The following is a 16,673-nucleotide window of genomic DNA, read 5'->3' on the forward strand; positions in this document are numbered from 1 at the left end:
TGCTCATCTGTTATTAAGAACCATTCCGCCTTTCCCATGTGTGATAGGGGGAACCTAAACATGGAGACATATCTACTTCTTACTTACAAAAAGTGTGTTGAAAAGTGTGTTGATTGAGTTCTAGCTTTGAGAGGCAAACATTCTGCTATGATATATTATTTACATTTTGATTCACCTTTATTTATTTAGGTAAGTCAATTAACAACAAATTCTTATTTACAATGACGACCTGAACATGATCCTCTGAAGTAAGAACCATATTTCAGTTCCATATAGTGACTGATACATTTTCAGAGTTCACACTTTGTTCGTATTGATATAAATTCAGTTGTATGCTGATGATATGGAAGTCTAATAAGTGGACACGCTTCATCGTGCTTCATCATCGCGCCTCATCAGTTCATCAGCCTTTGAAAAATACACACTTAACTTAGTTAATCAGTCTTCCGTCGCTGCTTTAGGCTCTCACTAATGTGTCAAATCATTAATTCACTGCTCTGTTCTCCAAAATCGGTCATGCTAACAGATATCTGATGAACTGTCTTATATAGAATGCTTATGGGACTAGAGAGAGGTGTTTCACACCCCCGACCAGAGGAGTTAATGTCATTTGCATTGGAATGCATTCATATTTCATTGAGAGTGGGAGATCAAACTGCCAAAGGGTGAAATAATCTCTTAGAAATATCATCCTGCATGGCACATTCATATTGCATAGAAGATAACTTGGAACATACTGTACTGTACAGTTCTCCCATACCCATCTACAGTAAATAATTAGAAAGAAAGAAATGTACAAAAATATGTTTCAACAATTTCTGCCAAATACAGTACAGTTCCTTTTAGTACCCAATCAACCCCCAATCATATAATCCAAGTCTCCTCTCTTTGTCCCCTCCCTCTCCTCTACAGTCCCATGCCTGTCCAATTTCACGGCGCCAATGGGCACGGTTCTATCACCAGACTACCCAGAAGGCTACAGCAACAACATGAACTGCGTGTGGCTGATCATATCAGAGCCCGGCAGTCGCATCCACCTGGCCTTCAATGACTTTGATCTGGAGGCACCTTACGACTTCCTCACCGTGAAAGACGGAGAGCTGCTGGACGCCACCGTCCTGGGACGCTTCTCGGGGGCAGAGTCACCCTCCCACCTTGATAGTAATACTAACATACTGAGGCTGGAGTTCCAGGCCGACCACTCCATGGCCGGACGAGGGTTCAACATCACATACAGCAGTAGGTTTAACCCTGACATTGAATTCTGTGCTGTTCTTTGTTTGTCTTTGTCAGTTGATTAGGGCTCAGTTCAGTTGAACCCATGTAGCAGGTATTGCATGGTTACAATCCAGGTGAAATACAGTTGGGCCCTTGGTTCTTACCAGGTATAGCTTATCATTTTGTGGCACCTTGTGGTGACTTTACTGTAATGACCATAGTCCTGTATATCTTGTCCTGATTGGATTCTTGTGATGTTTGTCCAACCCTGGCCTACCGCTCATGTCATTGTCAGTTCTTTTTAGTCATCACATAAGGTCTTAATCAATTTCCACCAAACCGGCTTTGCCCCTCACACCCATCATAGTTATCCTTTTCAAATGGCCGCCTGGTAACAGCTTCTTTCTGAAGGAGAAGTGAAATGTCACGCCAATTCATCACTTCTGTCAAAAAAAGACAGAAAAAAAGAGGCCATAAATCCTTAGCAACAACTGTTAGAGCTGGCTTTTCTAACAGCCTGACACCGGATTCCACGTTATTCTGGTAGGACACTATCAGTAACATGATTGAACACTGTTAAATGTGGATTCGTTGTGACAAACGTTATGTTCGACTGGCGTGCTCGTTCTGTCACAAGGCATCCATCAGTTAGTCAGTCTGACTTGGGCTGTGAGGCTGTGATAAGAAGAGTTTAATGGACGTTTTAGTTGGGAGACATCTTGCGCCAGGGTTTAAGTCCACTCTACACTTCATAAAGGGCTGACAAAATAGCTGGGAGGTCACTAGCACTATAACGAAAAGAATAAACACCCTTCAGAAAAAAGTGGGTGTTTTCATGTAGTGAAGTGCTTCGAATATTGCCATGAGGTAAAGTTCCAGAGCTTTTGTATAACTTCAGCCAGTAGTTTTGAAAGTAGTGTTCACGAGCCCAACGGGTCCCACGAAAAATGTGCACAATTGTGTACTACGTCATCCATTTTGAATTATATGTTACATCCTCAAAAAAAACAACTTTGTAGTAGTTTTTTTTGTTGCCTATATGTTTTATCATCCTCTTTCTCAATTTGAGACTAGGTCTACTCTGTTCTACTGTCACTATTGAAGTATACCTCACATTAGACCTTCATGCAAAGGAAGGCATACCAGTTGAGGTATGTAAAAAAAAAAATCATCTAGTCAGAGGACCGTTACTAGCGTGTTTGAGCCACTTGAGCTGCAATCTGAGGTGCAGTTAACTCTAATGAACTTATCCTCTGCAGCAGAGGTAACTCTAGGTTTTCATTTCCTGTCGCAGTCCTCATGAGAGACAGTTTCATCAAAGCACTTGGTGATTTTTGCAACTGCACTTAAATAAACTTTCAAAGTTCTTGACTTTTTCCGGATTGACTGACCTTCATGTCTTAAAGTAATGATGGACTGTCGTTTCTCTTTGCTTATTTGAGCTGTTCTTGCTATAATATGGACTTGGTGTTTTACCAAATAGGGCTATCTTCTGTATACCAACCTTACCTTGTCACAACACAACTGATTGGCTCAAACACATAAAGAAGGAAAGCAATTCCACAAATTATTTTTTAACAGACACTCTAGACCCAAACTGTTAGAGACCTATATCCATCCTGCCCTGCCTTTCTAAAGTGAACAAGCAGATCACCGACCATTTCGAATCCCACCGTACCTTCTCCGCTATGCAATCTGGTTTCCGAGCTGGTCACAGGTGCACCTCAGCCACGCTCAAGGTCCTAAATGATATCATAACCACCATCGATAAAAGACAGTACTGTGCAGCCGTCTTCATCGACCTGGCCAAGGCTTTCTACTCTGTCAATCACCGTATTCTTATCGGCAGACTCAACAGCCTTCATTTCTCAAATGACTGCCTCGCCTGGTTTACTAACTACTTCTCAGATAGTTCAGTGTGTCAAATCCCGGACCTCTGGCAGTCTCTATAGGAGTGCCACAGGGTTCAATTCTCAGGCCGACACTTTTCTCTGTATACATCAATGATGTCGCTCTTGCAGCTGGTGATTCTCTGATCCACCTCTACGTAGACGACACCATTTTGTATATTTCTGGCCCTTCTTTGGACACTGTGTTAACAAACCTCCAGATGAGCTTCAATGCCATACAACTCACCTTCCGTAGCCTCCAACTGCTCTTAAATGCAATTAAAATGAAATGTATGCTATTCAATCGATCGCTGCCCGCACCCGCACGCCCGACTAGCATCACTACTCTGGACGGTTCTGACTTAGAATATGTGGACAACTACAAATACCTAGGTGTCTGGCTAGACTGTAAACTCTCCTTCCAGACTCACATTAAGCATCTCCAATCCAAAGTTAAATCTAGAATAAACCTCCTATTTCGCAACAAAGCCTCCTTCACTCATGCTGCCAAACATACCCTTGTAAAACGGACTATCCTACCGATCCTTGACTTCGGCGATGTCATTTACAAAATAGCCTCCAACACTCTACTCAGCAAATTGGATGTAGTCTATCACAGTGCCATCTGTTTTGTCACCAAAGCCCCGTATACTACCCACTACCCACTGGCTCCAGGTCATCTATAAGTCTTTGCTAGTTAAAGCTCACCCATAGCACGCGCTCCAGCAGGTATATTTCACTGGTCATTCCCAAAGCCAACACCTTTCTCACCGCCTTTCCTTCCAGATCTCTGCTGCCAATGACTGGAACGAATTGCAAAAATCCCTGAAGCTGGAGACTTATATCTCCCTCACTAACTTTAAGCGTTAGCTGTCAGAGCAGTTTACCGATTGCTGCAGCTGTCCACAGCCCATCTGTAAATAGCCCATCCAACCAACTACCTACCTCATCACCATATTTGTTTTTGTTTTTCTGCTCTTTTGCACACCAGTTTTTCTACTTGCACATCCTCATCTGCACATACAGTGCCTTGCGAAAGTATTCGGCCCCCTTGAACTATGCGACCTTTTGCCACATTTCAGGCTTCAAACATAAAGATATAAAACTGTATTTTTTTGTGAAGAATCAACAACAGGTGGGACACAATCATGAAGTGGAACGACATTTATTGGATATTTCAAACTTTTTTAACAAATCAAAAACAGAAAAATTGGGCGTGCAAAATTATTCAGCCCCCTTAAGTTAATACTTTGTAGCGCCACCTTTTGCTGCGATTACAGCTGTAAGTCGCTTGGGGTATGTCTCTATCAGTTTTGCACATCGAGAGACTGAATTTTTTTCCCATTCCTCCTTGCAAAACAGCTCGAGCTCAGTGAGGTTGGATGGAGAGCATTTGTGAACAGCAGTTTTCAGTTCTTTCCACAGATTCTCGATTGGATTCAGGTCTGGACTTTGACTTGGCCATTCTAACACCTGGATATGTTTATTTTTGAACCATTCCATTGTAGATTTTGCTTTATGTTTTGGATCATTGTCTTGTTGGAAGACAAATCTCCGTCCCAGTCTCAGGTCTTTTGCAGACTCCATCAGGTTTTCTTCCAGAATGGTCCTGTATTTGGCTCCATCCATCTTCCCATCAATTTTAACCATCTTCCCTGTCCCTGCTGAAGAAAAGCAGGCCCAAACCATGATGCTGCCACCACCATGTTTGACAGTGGGGATGGTGTGGTCAGGGTGATGAGCTGTGTTGCTTTTACGCCAAACATAACGTTTTGCATTGTTGCCAAAAAGTTCAATTTTGGTTTCATCTGAACAGAGCACCTTCTTCCACATGTTTGGTGTGTCTCCCAGGTGGCTTGTGGCAAACTTTAAACGACACTTTTTATGGATATCTTTAAGAAATGGCTTTCTTCTTGCCACTCTTCCATAAAGGCCAGATTTGTGCAATACACGACTGATTGTTGTCCTATGGACAGAGTCTCCCACCTCAGCTGTAGATCTCTGCAGTTCATCCAGAGTGATCATGGGCCTCTTGGCTGCATCTCTGATCAGTCTTCTCCTTGTATGAGCTGAAGGTTTAGAGGGACGGCCAGGTCTTGGTAGATTTGCAGTGGTCTGATACTCCTTCCATTTCAATATTATCGCTTGCACAGTGCTCCTTGAGATGTTTAAAGCTTGGGAAATATTTTTGTATCCAAATCCGGCTTTAAACTTCTTCACAACAGTATCTCGGACCTGCCTGGTGTGTTCCTTGTTCTTCATGATGCTCTCTGCGCTTTTAACGGACCTCTGAGACTATCACAGTGCAGGTGCATTTATACGGAGACTTGATTACACACAGGTGGATTATATTTATCATCATTAGTCATTTAGGTCAACATTGGATCATTCAGAGATCCTCACTGAACTTCTGGAGAGAGTTTGCTGCACTGAAAGTAAAGGGGCTGAATAATTTTGCACGCCCAATTTTTCATGTTTTTGATTTGTTAAAAAAGTTTGAAATATCCAATAAATGTCGTTCCACTTCATGATTGTGTCCCACTTGTTGTTGATTCTTCACAAAAAAATACAGTTTTATATCTTTATGTTTGAAGCTTGAAATGTGGCAAAAGGTCGCAAAGTTCAAGGGGGCCGAATACTTTCGCAAGGCACTGTATATCACTCCACTATTGACCTATTTATTGCCTTTCCTCCTTACTTCATTTTCACACACTGTATACAGATTTTTCTATTGTGTTATTGACTGTATGTTTGTTTATCCCATGTGTAACTCTGTGTTGCTGTTTTGTCGCACTGCTTTGCTTTATCTTGGCCAGGTCGCAGTTGTAAATGAGAACTTCTTCTCAACTGGCCTACCTGGTTAAATACATTTTTTTAAATTTAAATTAAAATGTTTATTTTTTCACTGTCATTCTATAATGTAGAAAATAGTAAACTGTCTAAAAAACTGTCTGAAAACCACCCATTTACAGAGTTGTGCAATGCAGTATATTAGACATGCACATGAAAATACAATAGATGTGCACGACTATAGATGGGTTGGCTGACAACACCACGAAAATTATGAGTGCGCATTGATGGGGCCAGAATGCTGTTCGTTGTTGTGATTCTGGATGGCCAGATAGCTAACAACAATGACATGAGGCTGCCATGTAGGGAATCGTAGGTGCTCATTTCAGCTAGTTTTAAATTTTTCTTGATATCATGTTTTGTTTTGTTGTAGGTGGCTCGTTTCAGCTAGTTTTATGTTGTTCTTAATACCATGTCTTGTTTTGAGGGGTTTTGACTGATGTCATATCTATGCTAATATGACCAAATTTAATAGCTAGCTAGCCAACACATGTAACTATGTATTTGAGAGACAAAAAATGCTCATTGTAGAACTGTATTTATGTAGTTATTTCAATAAACATTTGGAGACTAAATATAGTTTACATGTTGTCAACAATCTAAGCAAACCCTGTCTGTTTTGCCCCATAGTTGCTTATGCCTCGGCGCCATTGAATTTGGTATTTTTCAATGAAGCAACTGGTTTGTACATTTTCAAGCAATCCGCCACGTGTTTGTGATCAGAGGACCATGTTTCAAGCCCAGTAAGGGGACAGTGGAGGAAGCGAAGCCGTAGTGACATCGGTTACATCTGACAAATAGCCAACATTTGCCCATCTGTTCTCAGCATTCGGCCACAACGAGTGTCCCGACCCGGGCATCCCAATAAATGCGAGGCGCTTCGGGGACAACTTCCAGCTGGGTAGCTCCATCTCAGTGATCTGTGAGGACGGCTTCATCAAGACCCAGGGGGCCAAGACCATCACCTGCGAGCTGGACAACGGCAAGGTGATGTGGAGTGGCCCCATCCCCAAATGTGAAGGTAAATATCATATGTATGTGTGTGTGTGTGTGCGTGCGTGCGTGCTGACATCTGTACATGCGCACGTCCTTACATGCACAATTTTGGGGGTCAATTACCCTGTTCCTAACACAGACAATAGCCTAAGTGAGTGTAAGCGGAGTGGACCTGTGTGTTGAAGGATGCTAGGGAGGCTCAGGGATGGACAGGGAACAAGTGTGCTGTAGGGCAGTCAGTCTCCTTCTATCTGACTTCCTGTCAGTCATTCACCCTGCTCCCCATGGCTCCTAATGCTGTGGTGACATCACTCATATGGGCAGGGTAATAAAGAGCCTCATGTCTGCTTAGCTGCCCTTGTAACATGTACAGTATGCTGTAGGCCACTGTTTTCTAGATTAGCAAATAAGTTGTTGTTTTTTAAACAGGAAGTGGTGCCAGGTCAATATAAAAAGGCAACAACACCAATAAACTTAAGAAAATGTATTTTCTCTCTCTCTCTCTCTCTTTTTCGCTCGCTCTCCCCCCCCTGTATTCTTCTCTATAGCCCCCTGCGGTGGCCACTTCTCTGCTCCCAGTGGGGTGATCCTGTCCCCAGGGTGGCCTGGATACTATAAGGACTCCCTCAGCTGTGAGTGGGTCATCGAGACCGAGCCTGGACGCTCCATCAAGATCACCTTTGACAAGTGCGTGTCCATTATATCAATAAAGTTACTCTATTTTATGAGCACTTTCTAACTGTTGAATACGCAGAATGGATTTCTACATCAATCAAGGCACTTATAATGGAATGGTGTTGCTTATTTATTGCGTATTTTTAAAGAGTCTCCTTTCAAAGTTATTTTTAGTGCAGTAGTAGGCTTAATCAATGTTTATGCAACTGCACTACTGAATATGTTTTATCACAAGCAAATCAAATTTGTGCATTTCATAATTCCCCCTGTCTCAATGGTCCAGGTTTCAGACAGAGCTGGGCTATGACTTCCTGGAGATCCATGATGGGCCCAACCTGCTCTCTCCTCTGGTTGGCTCGTTCAACGGTACCCAGGTGCCCCAGTTCCTGTTCAGTAGTACTAACCACCTGTATATGCTCTTCACCACCGACAACAGCCGCTCCAACAGTGGATTTAAGATCATCTACGAAAGTAAGTCTAGTAGCCGAGTCGTTCCTGGTCAGGTCATGTGGTCAGATCTTACAGATGTAAGATCTTATTTTGAGCCAGTTTTCTACAGCAGGAAAATAATCCTGCAGCAACAGGAAACTTGAATTATTATGTGGATTATAATTCATGGACACTTTTGTAGTGGTTAATACATATTCTGTAAGGGAAAATCAAGTCTGAAATTTCAAAGTAGAAGCCTAGTTAAACCTCAAATACAATACAGGTTTAAAATGTCCTGTACTGAAGGAAAGTTCTCCTGCAACAGGGTGATCAAATTAAGATTCTACACCTGTAGCCCTACCCATAGTTTTAATTTATAACACTCCTGAACTGTTACAGCTTTGTATGTGTTCTCTGTATGAGATATTTGATGAAAGTCAATTGCTTTGTTGTTACCTCATAATATATCTAACATTTTCTCCTTAGGCGTGACGGTGGACACCTACTCCTGCCAGGACCCGGGATTCCCGGTCAACGGATTGCGTTATGGTCAAGACTTCACCATTGGTTCAACCGTGTCATTCGGCTGTGACCCTGGATACAGACTGAGCCACGAAGAACCGCTTGTCTGTGAGAAGAACCACTGGTGGAGCCATCCACTGCCCACCTGTGATGGTATGGACCAGTTAAAACTAGTTTGCATGTACAGTATCTATTTGTTTTTCATGGTATGGACTGTTGCCATGGTGACCAAGACTGTGGCAGATTTGTACTTGCCTGGTTACGAGGTGTGTTTGTGTGTGAGTTATTATTGATATAAATGGTTTTACCTTTATTTAATCAGGGGAAACCATTGAGACCAGGGTTTCATTTTCAATGGTGCCCTGAGGACAACAAATTCAACACAAACAAAAAACATAAACACAAACTACAGGTTACAATTAAAAAAAACTGCAATTTCAACACCACAATAAATGTTTACTTTTTTTATTTTTTTTTATGCAATTCTCATTTAACAAATTCAACATTAGACTCCCCTGATTAATCATTAAACTGCCCTAGTGGCACCAGGGAATCAATACACAGGGAGTTCTGCAGGTTATTACAAAAATGGTGGGCATGAAAACTGAAGGCGGATTTACCTATTGAGTTATAATCATCTGTCATGATTATTGTCATGCTGAACACAGAAGAAGTGGGCTAAACCAGGCGTTTGCATAGTACATACAGTATCTGATCATTAGGCTACTACTCTAGAGTCTAGACCAGGGCTCTCCATCCCTGTTCCTGGGTTGGAGTTCAAACCTACAGGAGGGCATCTCCAGGAACAGAGTTGGAATTAAAACCTACAGGATGATAGCTATCCAGGAACAGGGTTGGAGTTAAAACCTGGTAGCTCTCCAGGAACAGAGTTGGAATTAAAACCTACAGGATGGTAGCTATCCAGGAACAGGGTTGAAGTTGAAACCTACAGAATGGTAGCTATCCAGGAACAGGGTTGGAGTTGAAACCTACAGAATGGTAGCTATCCAGGAACAGGGTTGGAGTTAAAACCTACAGAATGGTAGCTCTCCAGGAGCAGAGTTGGAATTAAAACCTACAGGATGGTAGCTATCCAGGAACAGGGTTGGAGTTAAAACCTGGTAGCTCTCCAGGAACAGAGTTGGAATTAAAACCTACAGGATGGTAGCTATCCAGGAACAGGGTTGAAGTTGAAACCTACAGAATGGTAGCTATCCAGGAACAGGGTTGGAGTTAAAACCTACAGAATGGTAGCTATCCAGGAACAGGGTTGGAGTTAAAACCTACAGAATGGTAGCTATCCAGGAACAGGGTTGGAGAGCCCTGGTTTAGATCTACAGTATGTGCAATATCTTGATCTATCACTTTCAACAGGCATCAATTAGTTTAAATATTCTCTCATATGATATGGTGCCAAACTGCCTATTGACAAAACCGCCATAAGATTGAATTGTGTTATGCATGAGTGACAAGATATTTATATGAGTGGTCCTTAAATATTAAAGCCAATGACAGTTCGTCATTGGTAAAAGAGGAACCACCCCAGCGACTCTGGGGCTGACAAAGTCTTGTAGCTTGTTCGTCTCTCCGTGTTTTGACTTCAGAGATCTATTTCATTTTCCAGGGAGTAAACAAATCTGAGACAATGCAATTCAATGCCAGGCCATTAGGCTATCAATTTGCTGTGACGGCTCCTCTGCCTGATAGGAACTGATATTCTCACCAGATTAGGGATCCAGGGGCATCCTTTACCTGCCCGCTAGCTTGTCATTTTACCTCCCCTGCCTCCTAGTCATCACTAGTTACCCCAGCCCCAAAGTCATAAACCCAGCCTATTTCAACAATTTATCTTCTTAAAATGTGAAATTAAACCTAAACCTAACCTTAACCCTAACCTTAACCACACTGCTAATATTATGCCTAACCCTTACCTTAAATGAATACCAAAAGCACATTTTTGTTTTCATGAATATATACGATATAGACAATATTGACTTTGTGGCTGTGCTATCTAGTGGATCTAAGTGGAATAAGGAGTGAGGATGTAGTCCCTGTTGCAGAGCTTCAAAAGAAGGTCCTGATATTACTGTTACCAGCCTCCCTTGGAAAAGGGCTATGCTGAAATATTGATATGCAAGGTTCTATGATATTGAAATTGAAGGCAGGTCATGTCAAAATTAAACATCTTGTTCAGTTACTTTCTTGTTCAGAAGGAGAGAGTGAGAGAAAAAGAGTGAAATGATGTATAGAGAGAGATGGAAAGAAAGAGAGCAAAATGAGGAACACAGTGAGGTCTACGTAGTTGTCCAGATTTCCCTGTTTGATAAGACTTTGAATGAAGTGCTTACTAGTAAAGAAGTTGCTCCATTAATTATTGATACAGCGCTACATCTGTCTAGGACAGATACATGAAAGCAGCAGCTACTCTTCCTGCTGTCCACACCAAACATGAACATGACATAATACAGAACAATAACAGACTAGAACAGCACAAGGACAGAACTACATCCATTTAAAAATGGCAGACATAGCCTACATATCAATACATGCACATAAAATATCTAGGTTGAATAGGGGAGAGGCGTTGTGCCGTGAAGTATTGTTTCATCTGTTTTTTTAAACCAGGTTTGCTGTTAACTTGAGCAAAGAGATGGAACGGAGTTCCATGCAATTATGGCTCTATATAATACTGTAAGCTTTCTTGAATTTGTTCTGGATTTGGGGACTGTGAAAAGACCCCTGATGTGGCATGTCTGGTAGGGTAAGTGTGTGTCAGAGCTGAACACAAGTTGACTATGCAAACAACATGGAATGTTCAACACATTAACGTTTCTTATAAAAAGAAGAATTGATACAGCCAGTCTCTCCTCTACTTTTAGCCAAGAAAGACTGGCCTGCAACGTATTGATATTACTGATTACAGTGAAGAGCACTGTTTCTGTTCTCTGCAAAAACATGGACAATAAAGTAAAGTGTTTCCCCCTCTTTGTCCCCCAGCATTGTGTGGAGGAGACGTGCGAGGGCCCGGCGGCACCATCCTGTCCCCTGGATATCCTGAGATGTATCCCAACTCACTAAACTGTACTTGGACGGTGGAGGTCAGCCACGGCAAAGGTAAGCCTGGGTTATTAACTACTACAATCATATTTATAATGGAATGTGACACTTCATAACTCTTTTTGATATAGCTATTCTGCCTGAAGATCATTTATTTAAGTGAAAACAAGCAAACAATCCGTAAAAATGTTGATACTGTTTAATTATATGTGAATTAATAAACAGCTGAAGAATGGACTCCTATTCCTTTTATCAGCAAGCTGGTAAAAGTCAGTGTGGGAATGGAATGGACATGAATACAGATTCACTGTAGGTCCTCTTCCCAGCCCAGCCCATCTTGCTGAAATATTATTATAATACAGGACTCTGGGTTGAGAGTAATGAAAGTTCTTTGGAATTTTAATTTCCCATGGCTGCTAAGATGTTCAATATGGACTATCATTATGTTTCTCTATTGAAATGCAGTCCCGTCCCCCCCTTCCCCCCAAAAATAAGAAAACCCAGAGCCTTCATTTTTATATTAACTGACCTCACCTTTGAATGTAATGAGATGAAGTTCTCTCTCCCTCCACTTGGCTGTTCTCCTCTCAGATTAAACCGTCGTTTCAATTGAACTTGATCATTTCATCAGGGGAGGTTGACATGTAGCTTGAACCATATTATTGGCTGTTCTCCTCTTGACTTGGTTTGTCCCAATAGGAGTCCAATTTACCTTCAACACCTTCCACCTGGAGGATCACCATGACTACCTGCTCATCACAGAGAATGGCAGCTTTGTCCAGCCCCTGGCACGGCTAACGGGTAACGAGCTGCCCTCGCCCACCAACGCAGGGCTCTACGGGAACTTCAAGGCCCAACTGCGCTTCATATCAGACTTTTCTATATCCTACGAGGGATTCAATATTACCTTCTCTGGTGAGTAGGAGGAGTGTGAGGGTGGGTTGCTATTGGTGTGTATTTTTTTGTGTGTCCATTCAAGAGCACGGGCAGAAATTTACGGGCAGAACTGAAAATGCCCGTGCGAGCAAGGAGGCCTCCAAACCTGACTCAGTTACACCAGCTCTGTCAGGAGGAATGGGCCAAAATTCACCCACCTTATTGTGGGAAGCATGTGGAAGGCTTCCTGAAACGTTTGACCCAAGTTAAACAATTTAAAGGCACTGCTACCAAATACTAATTGAGTGTATGTAAACTTCTGAACCACTGGGAATGTGATGAAAGAAATAAAAGCTGAAATAAATCATTCTCTCTACTATTATTCTGACATTTCACATTCTTAAAATAAAGTAGTGATTCTAACTGACCTAAGACAGGGAATTTTTACTAGGATTAAATGTCAGGAATTGTGAAAACTGAGTTTAAATGTATTTGGCTAAGGTGTATGTAAACTTCCGACTTCAACTGTAGATATTGTAGCTTAAATCAGAAATGTCCTTCAGGATGTCATCCTTTCTGAGATTTAAAGGAGAAAGATGTTGACAAGGTTTGTTGACAGTATTTTAACAAACAAATAGGGATGACCCACTGGGCAGAGACGTCAATTCAACGTCTATTCCACGTTGGGTCAACGTCATTTGGGGAGTGGGGAGAAATATTTTTGGGATCCAAAGCCATAACGTGGATGAATAATCCATTGACAGCTACTGACACATTCTCAGTTAGTCTGACTTAAGCCGTCATTGTAAATAAGAATTTGTTCTTAACTGACTTGCATATTAAATAAAAGTTCAATTAAACATTTGAATTAACCATTTAAATTAAAAAGCATAAAGTCATCAATCAATTAATAGCAGACATTTATATTGTTCTTCGCTTTATCGTTTTCTTTTTTGAGTATGCACTGTTGTCAAAAAAACTCCATCAATGTGAGTGTAAGTGAAGATGACAGGAACACTACTCATGGAAAAGTTTCACTTGACATTATATTATCATGACCTTCTTGATATGACTTGGAGTATGCACTGCTGTCAAACAATCCTCATGAATAAACATGAAATGTGGATGGGATGTGTTGACGTGTTGATATGGATATACATGGCTTGTGACAGGTAGGCTGCATCCTAAATGGCACCCTATTCCCTTAAAGTGGAAATCAGCATTAGAAACAATAACAGAGCATCCTCCCCGCTCTTGTTTTGGTAAAAAGCTGAGGGATCGTCATGGTTTTAACCATGTTTTGAAGCTATATTGTGTTTGTTTACATTTACTTTGATTACAAAAACATTGGTGTAAAAGAAGGTAAAAATTGGTTCTTTTTTTTGTTTTTTAATCCCTTTTCCTCCCCAATTCTGTGATATCCAATTGGTAGTTACAGTCTTGTTCCATCGCTGCAACTCCCGTACGGACTTGGGAGAGGTGAAGGTCGAGAGCCGTGCGTCCTCCGAAACACAACCCCGCCAAGCCATACTGCTTCTTGACACAATGCATGCTTAACCCGGAAAATAGCCGCACCAATGTGTTGGAGAAAACACCATTCACCTGGCTACCGTGTCAGCGTGCATGCACCTGGCCCGACACAGGAGTAGCTAGAGCCGATGGGACAAGGACTTCCCGGCCGGCCAAACCCTCCCATAACCGTGCGACACTGGGCCAATTGTGCGTTGCCTCATGGGTCTCTCATGGGTCGCATTCCAGGATCTGTAGTAACACAGCTAGTGCCTAAGAATGCTGTGCCATTCAGGAGGCCATATTTGGGGTTTTGATGGGGTACAACAGTTGAACTAAGCTCACGAGACATTTATTAGTTATATTGTTCAAGAATCAAGTCCAAAAATGGATGTAGTAACTGCTGATTTCCTCTTTAATAGTGCAAAATATAACCAGATCCTATGGGCCCTGATCAAAAGTAATGCTAATACACTTGTTCAAACAGATACCACAAACACACACACACACGGTATCCCCAAAGAAATATCAATGTAATGGCCATGGTGCGTTGTCAGACTGCAAAGAGACATGGAGTTGCGTGCATCAGTCCAAGTCATGGTGCTCTTCGAATTCGCCACAATGTTATCCTCAATCCCCTGCATATGGCAAGACCTTGCATAGAATATTTTAGAGAGAAACAGCTAGGCTAGAAACCTACTGTATATGTTGAAACAGAAGGTTCACTTACAAATGTGCTCATAATGGCATGGTGTTTGATGTAGGCTACACTTCTAATGATTACTATCTTGTGAATGTAAGTCACTGACTGCATGGAGAAGGATTGCGTGTCCCTGTCGGGCTCAAGGGCTGCCCCCAAACCCCTGTCATGGACCTTGCATAGCCACGGGGCAGGGGGCAGGTGTTTGGGTAAAGCCCCATCTGAGACGAGTCATTTTACGTTCTATTTTTATAACAGGCAACAGGTCTAGCCACTAGCCTCTATATGGTAAACACGTGGTAACCTAAATTAATGGTATAGCTGAGACAAATAACCTATAACGGAGACGATGCCCCTGTTTTGGGATAACCTATGCATTCTTCATTCCTCCCATCCTTGAAGACATTACAAATAGATGGATAGTGACAGGAGATATAACGCTAGCCTACTAACCAAATAATGTCAGATCAGTGATTATTTCTTTATAGCCTGTATAGCCTATCATAATTTATCTAATAGGCCTATATTTAGATGAATAATTATTTCAAGAAAGGGAGAATCCATCCATGAATATATTCAAACAGCGCCTCAGATTAGCTGCTTTGTGCATGCAAAAGTGGTCCTTGAGTTGCCTCTCCTCCCACAGACACGTTTGCGTAAAACCCCTGTTTCATTGTTTATTCCTCCAGCAGCCGTTTGGATAATTTACTTTCACTTGCCCTCTGTAACATATGATTAACCTTCAGGTTAGGGTACTCAATCTAGTGGGCCACTATAGGTTTATAATGGGCTGCAAAATAGCGGTGTTGTAGCAGATTTGGAGAGCAGCTTGACGTGGGACACGTACACACGCATAGCCCTCAGGCTCCACCAGGATGCCAAGATACTTTGTTTTATTGGGTGTACAGACATAGCCTACTGGCCTATAGTCGTTAGAAGGATAGTTACAATGAGGGGGAAATACTACTGTTAGTAAAGCACCATGGATAAGGTTGTAAATAGTTGCCATAATGCGCAGATTTTTTGCAAGATGTTTGCCTAGGCTACGCAGCAGAACTTTGTATCGGAATACAGGTGACGCCTGTTTGAACAACTGTATTAGATCATCATTGCAGTGGCGGTCAGTAGGATGAGGGAGGACAATTTTTTTTTTTTTGCATGGCCTTATTTCTATTACAGCATATTGGATGACTGTCATTCATATTCCATTCAACGAGCTCAATGTAACATCGATAGGTTTAGGTTACTACATGATACTCAAATTTTCCCTGTACCCATCATGAGGTTGCTACAACCTAGCCTATGAATGAAAGTTTACACCATCGTAGGTCGAGAGAAAATTGAGTAATCAAGGTGACAGACATTGACCCTTTCAATATCGCCTTGCACACTCTTGCCTGCATCTATCCGATCTAGGGTGTAAGCATTAATCCAACAGTTGCAAACGAGGGTTTCTATTGGACAAATTCAGGTATGTTTAACCCCTTTTCATTCAGTTTAAGAAAATTTTTTCAACAGAACTGAGCGAATTAATACAACCCTGATCACACGCAAACACAGTTCACTTTCATAGCAGCCACATGTCATGATGAGCCTGAAAGAAGGGTACCACATGAGGGAGGAAGATGTCTTCCCTGTAACGCACAGCGTTGAGATTGCCTGAAATGACAACAAGCTCAGTCTGATGATGCTGTGACACACCGCCCCAGACCATGACTGACCCTCCACCTCCAAATTGATCCCGCTCCAGAGTACAGGCCTCGGTGTAACGCTCATTCCTTCAACGATAAACGCGAATCCGACCATCACCCCTGGTGAGACAAAACCGCGACTTGTCAGTGAAGAGCACTTTTTGCCAGTCCTGTCTGGTCCAGCGATGGTGGGTTTGTGCCCATAGTGTGATGTCTGGTGAGGACATGCCTTTACAACAGGCCTACAAGCCCTCGGTCCAG

General features: G+C 42.0%; 1 protein-coding gene across 3 annotated transcripts in view; it reads left to right on the top strand.

Moving 5' to 3' along the window:
• The window catches only part of LOC109904406 (CUB and sushi domain-containing protein 3), a 657,725-nt gene that overhangs the window by 402,056 nt on the left and 238,996 nt on the right, over window positions 1-16,673 (top strand). For all 3 annotated transcript variants that reach the window (XR_004202892.1, XM_031788837.1, XM_031788836.1), the window contains 7 exons: window positions 913-1,239; window positions 6,784-6,978; window positions 7,502-7,640; window positions 7,912-8,099; window positions 8,544-8,732; window positions 11,577-11,693; window positions 12,336-12,551. Coding sequence is in view for 2 of the 3 variants with exons in the window: in XM_031788837.1 (XP_031644697.1) it covers window positions 913-1,239; window positions 6,784-6,978; window positions 7,502-7,640; window positions 7,912-8,099; window positions 8,544-8,732; window positions 11,577-11,693; window positions 12,336-12,551 (1,371 nt within the window). In the remaining variant the exon portion in view is untranslated. The remainder of the gene's footprint in view (window positions 1-912; window positions 1,240-6,783; window positions 6,979-7,501; window positions 7,641-7,911; window positions 8,100-8,543; window positions 8,733-11,576; window positions 11,694-12,335; window positions 12,552-16,673) is intronic.

The sequence above is a fragment of the Oncorhynchus kisutch genome, linkage group LG14, assembly GCF_002021735.2.
Source record: "Oncorhynchus kisutch isolate 150728-3 linkage group LG14, Okis_V2, whole genome shotgun sequence".
NCBI lineage: Eukaryota > Metazoa > Chordata > Actinopteri > Salmoniformes > Salmonidae > Oncorhynchus > Oncorhynchus kisutch.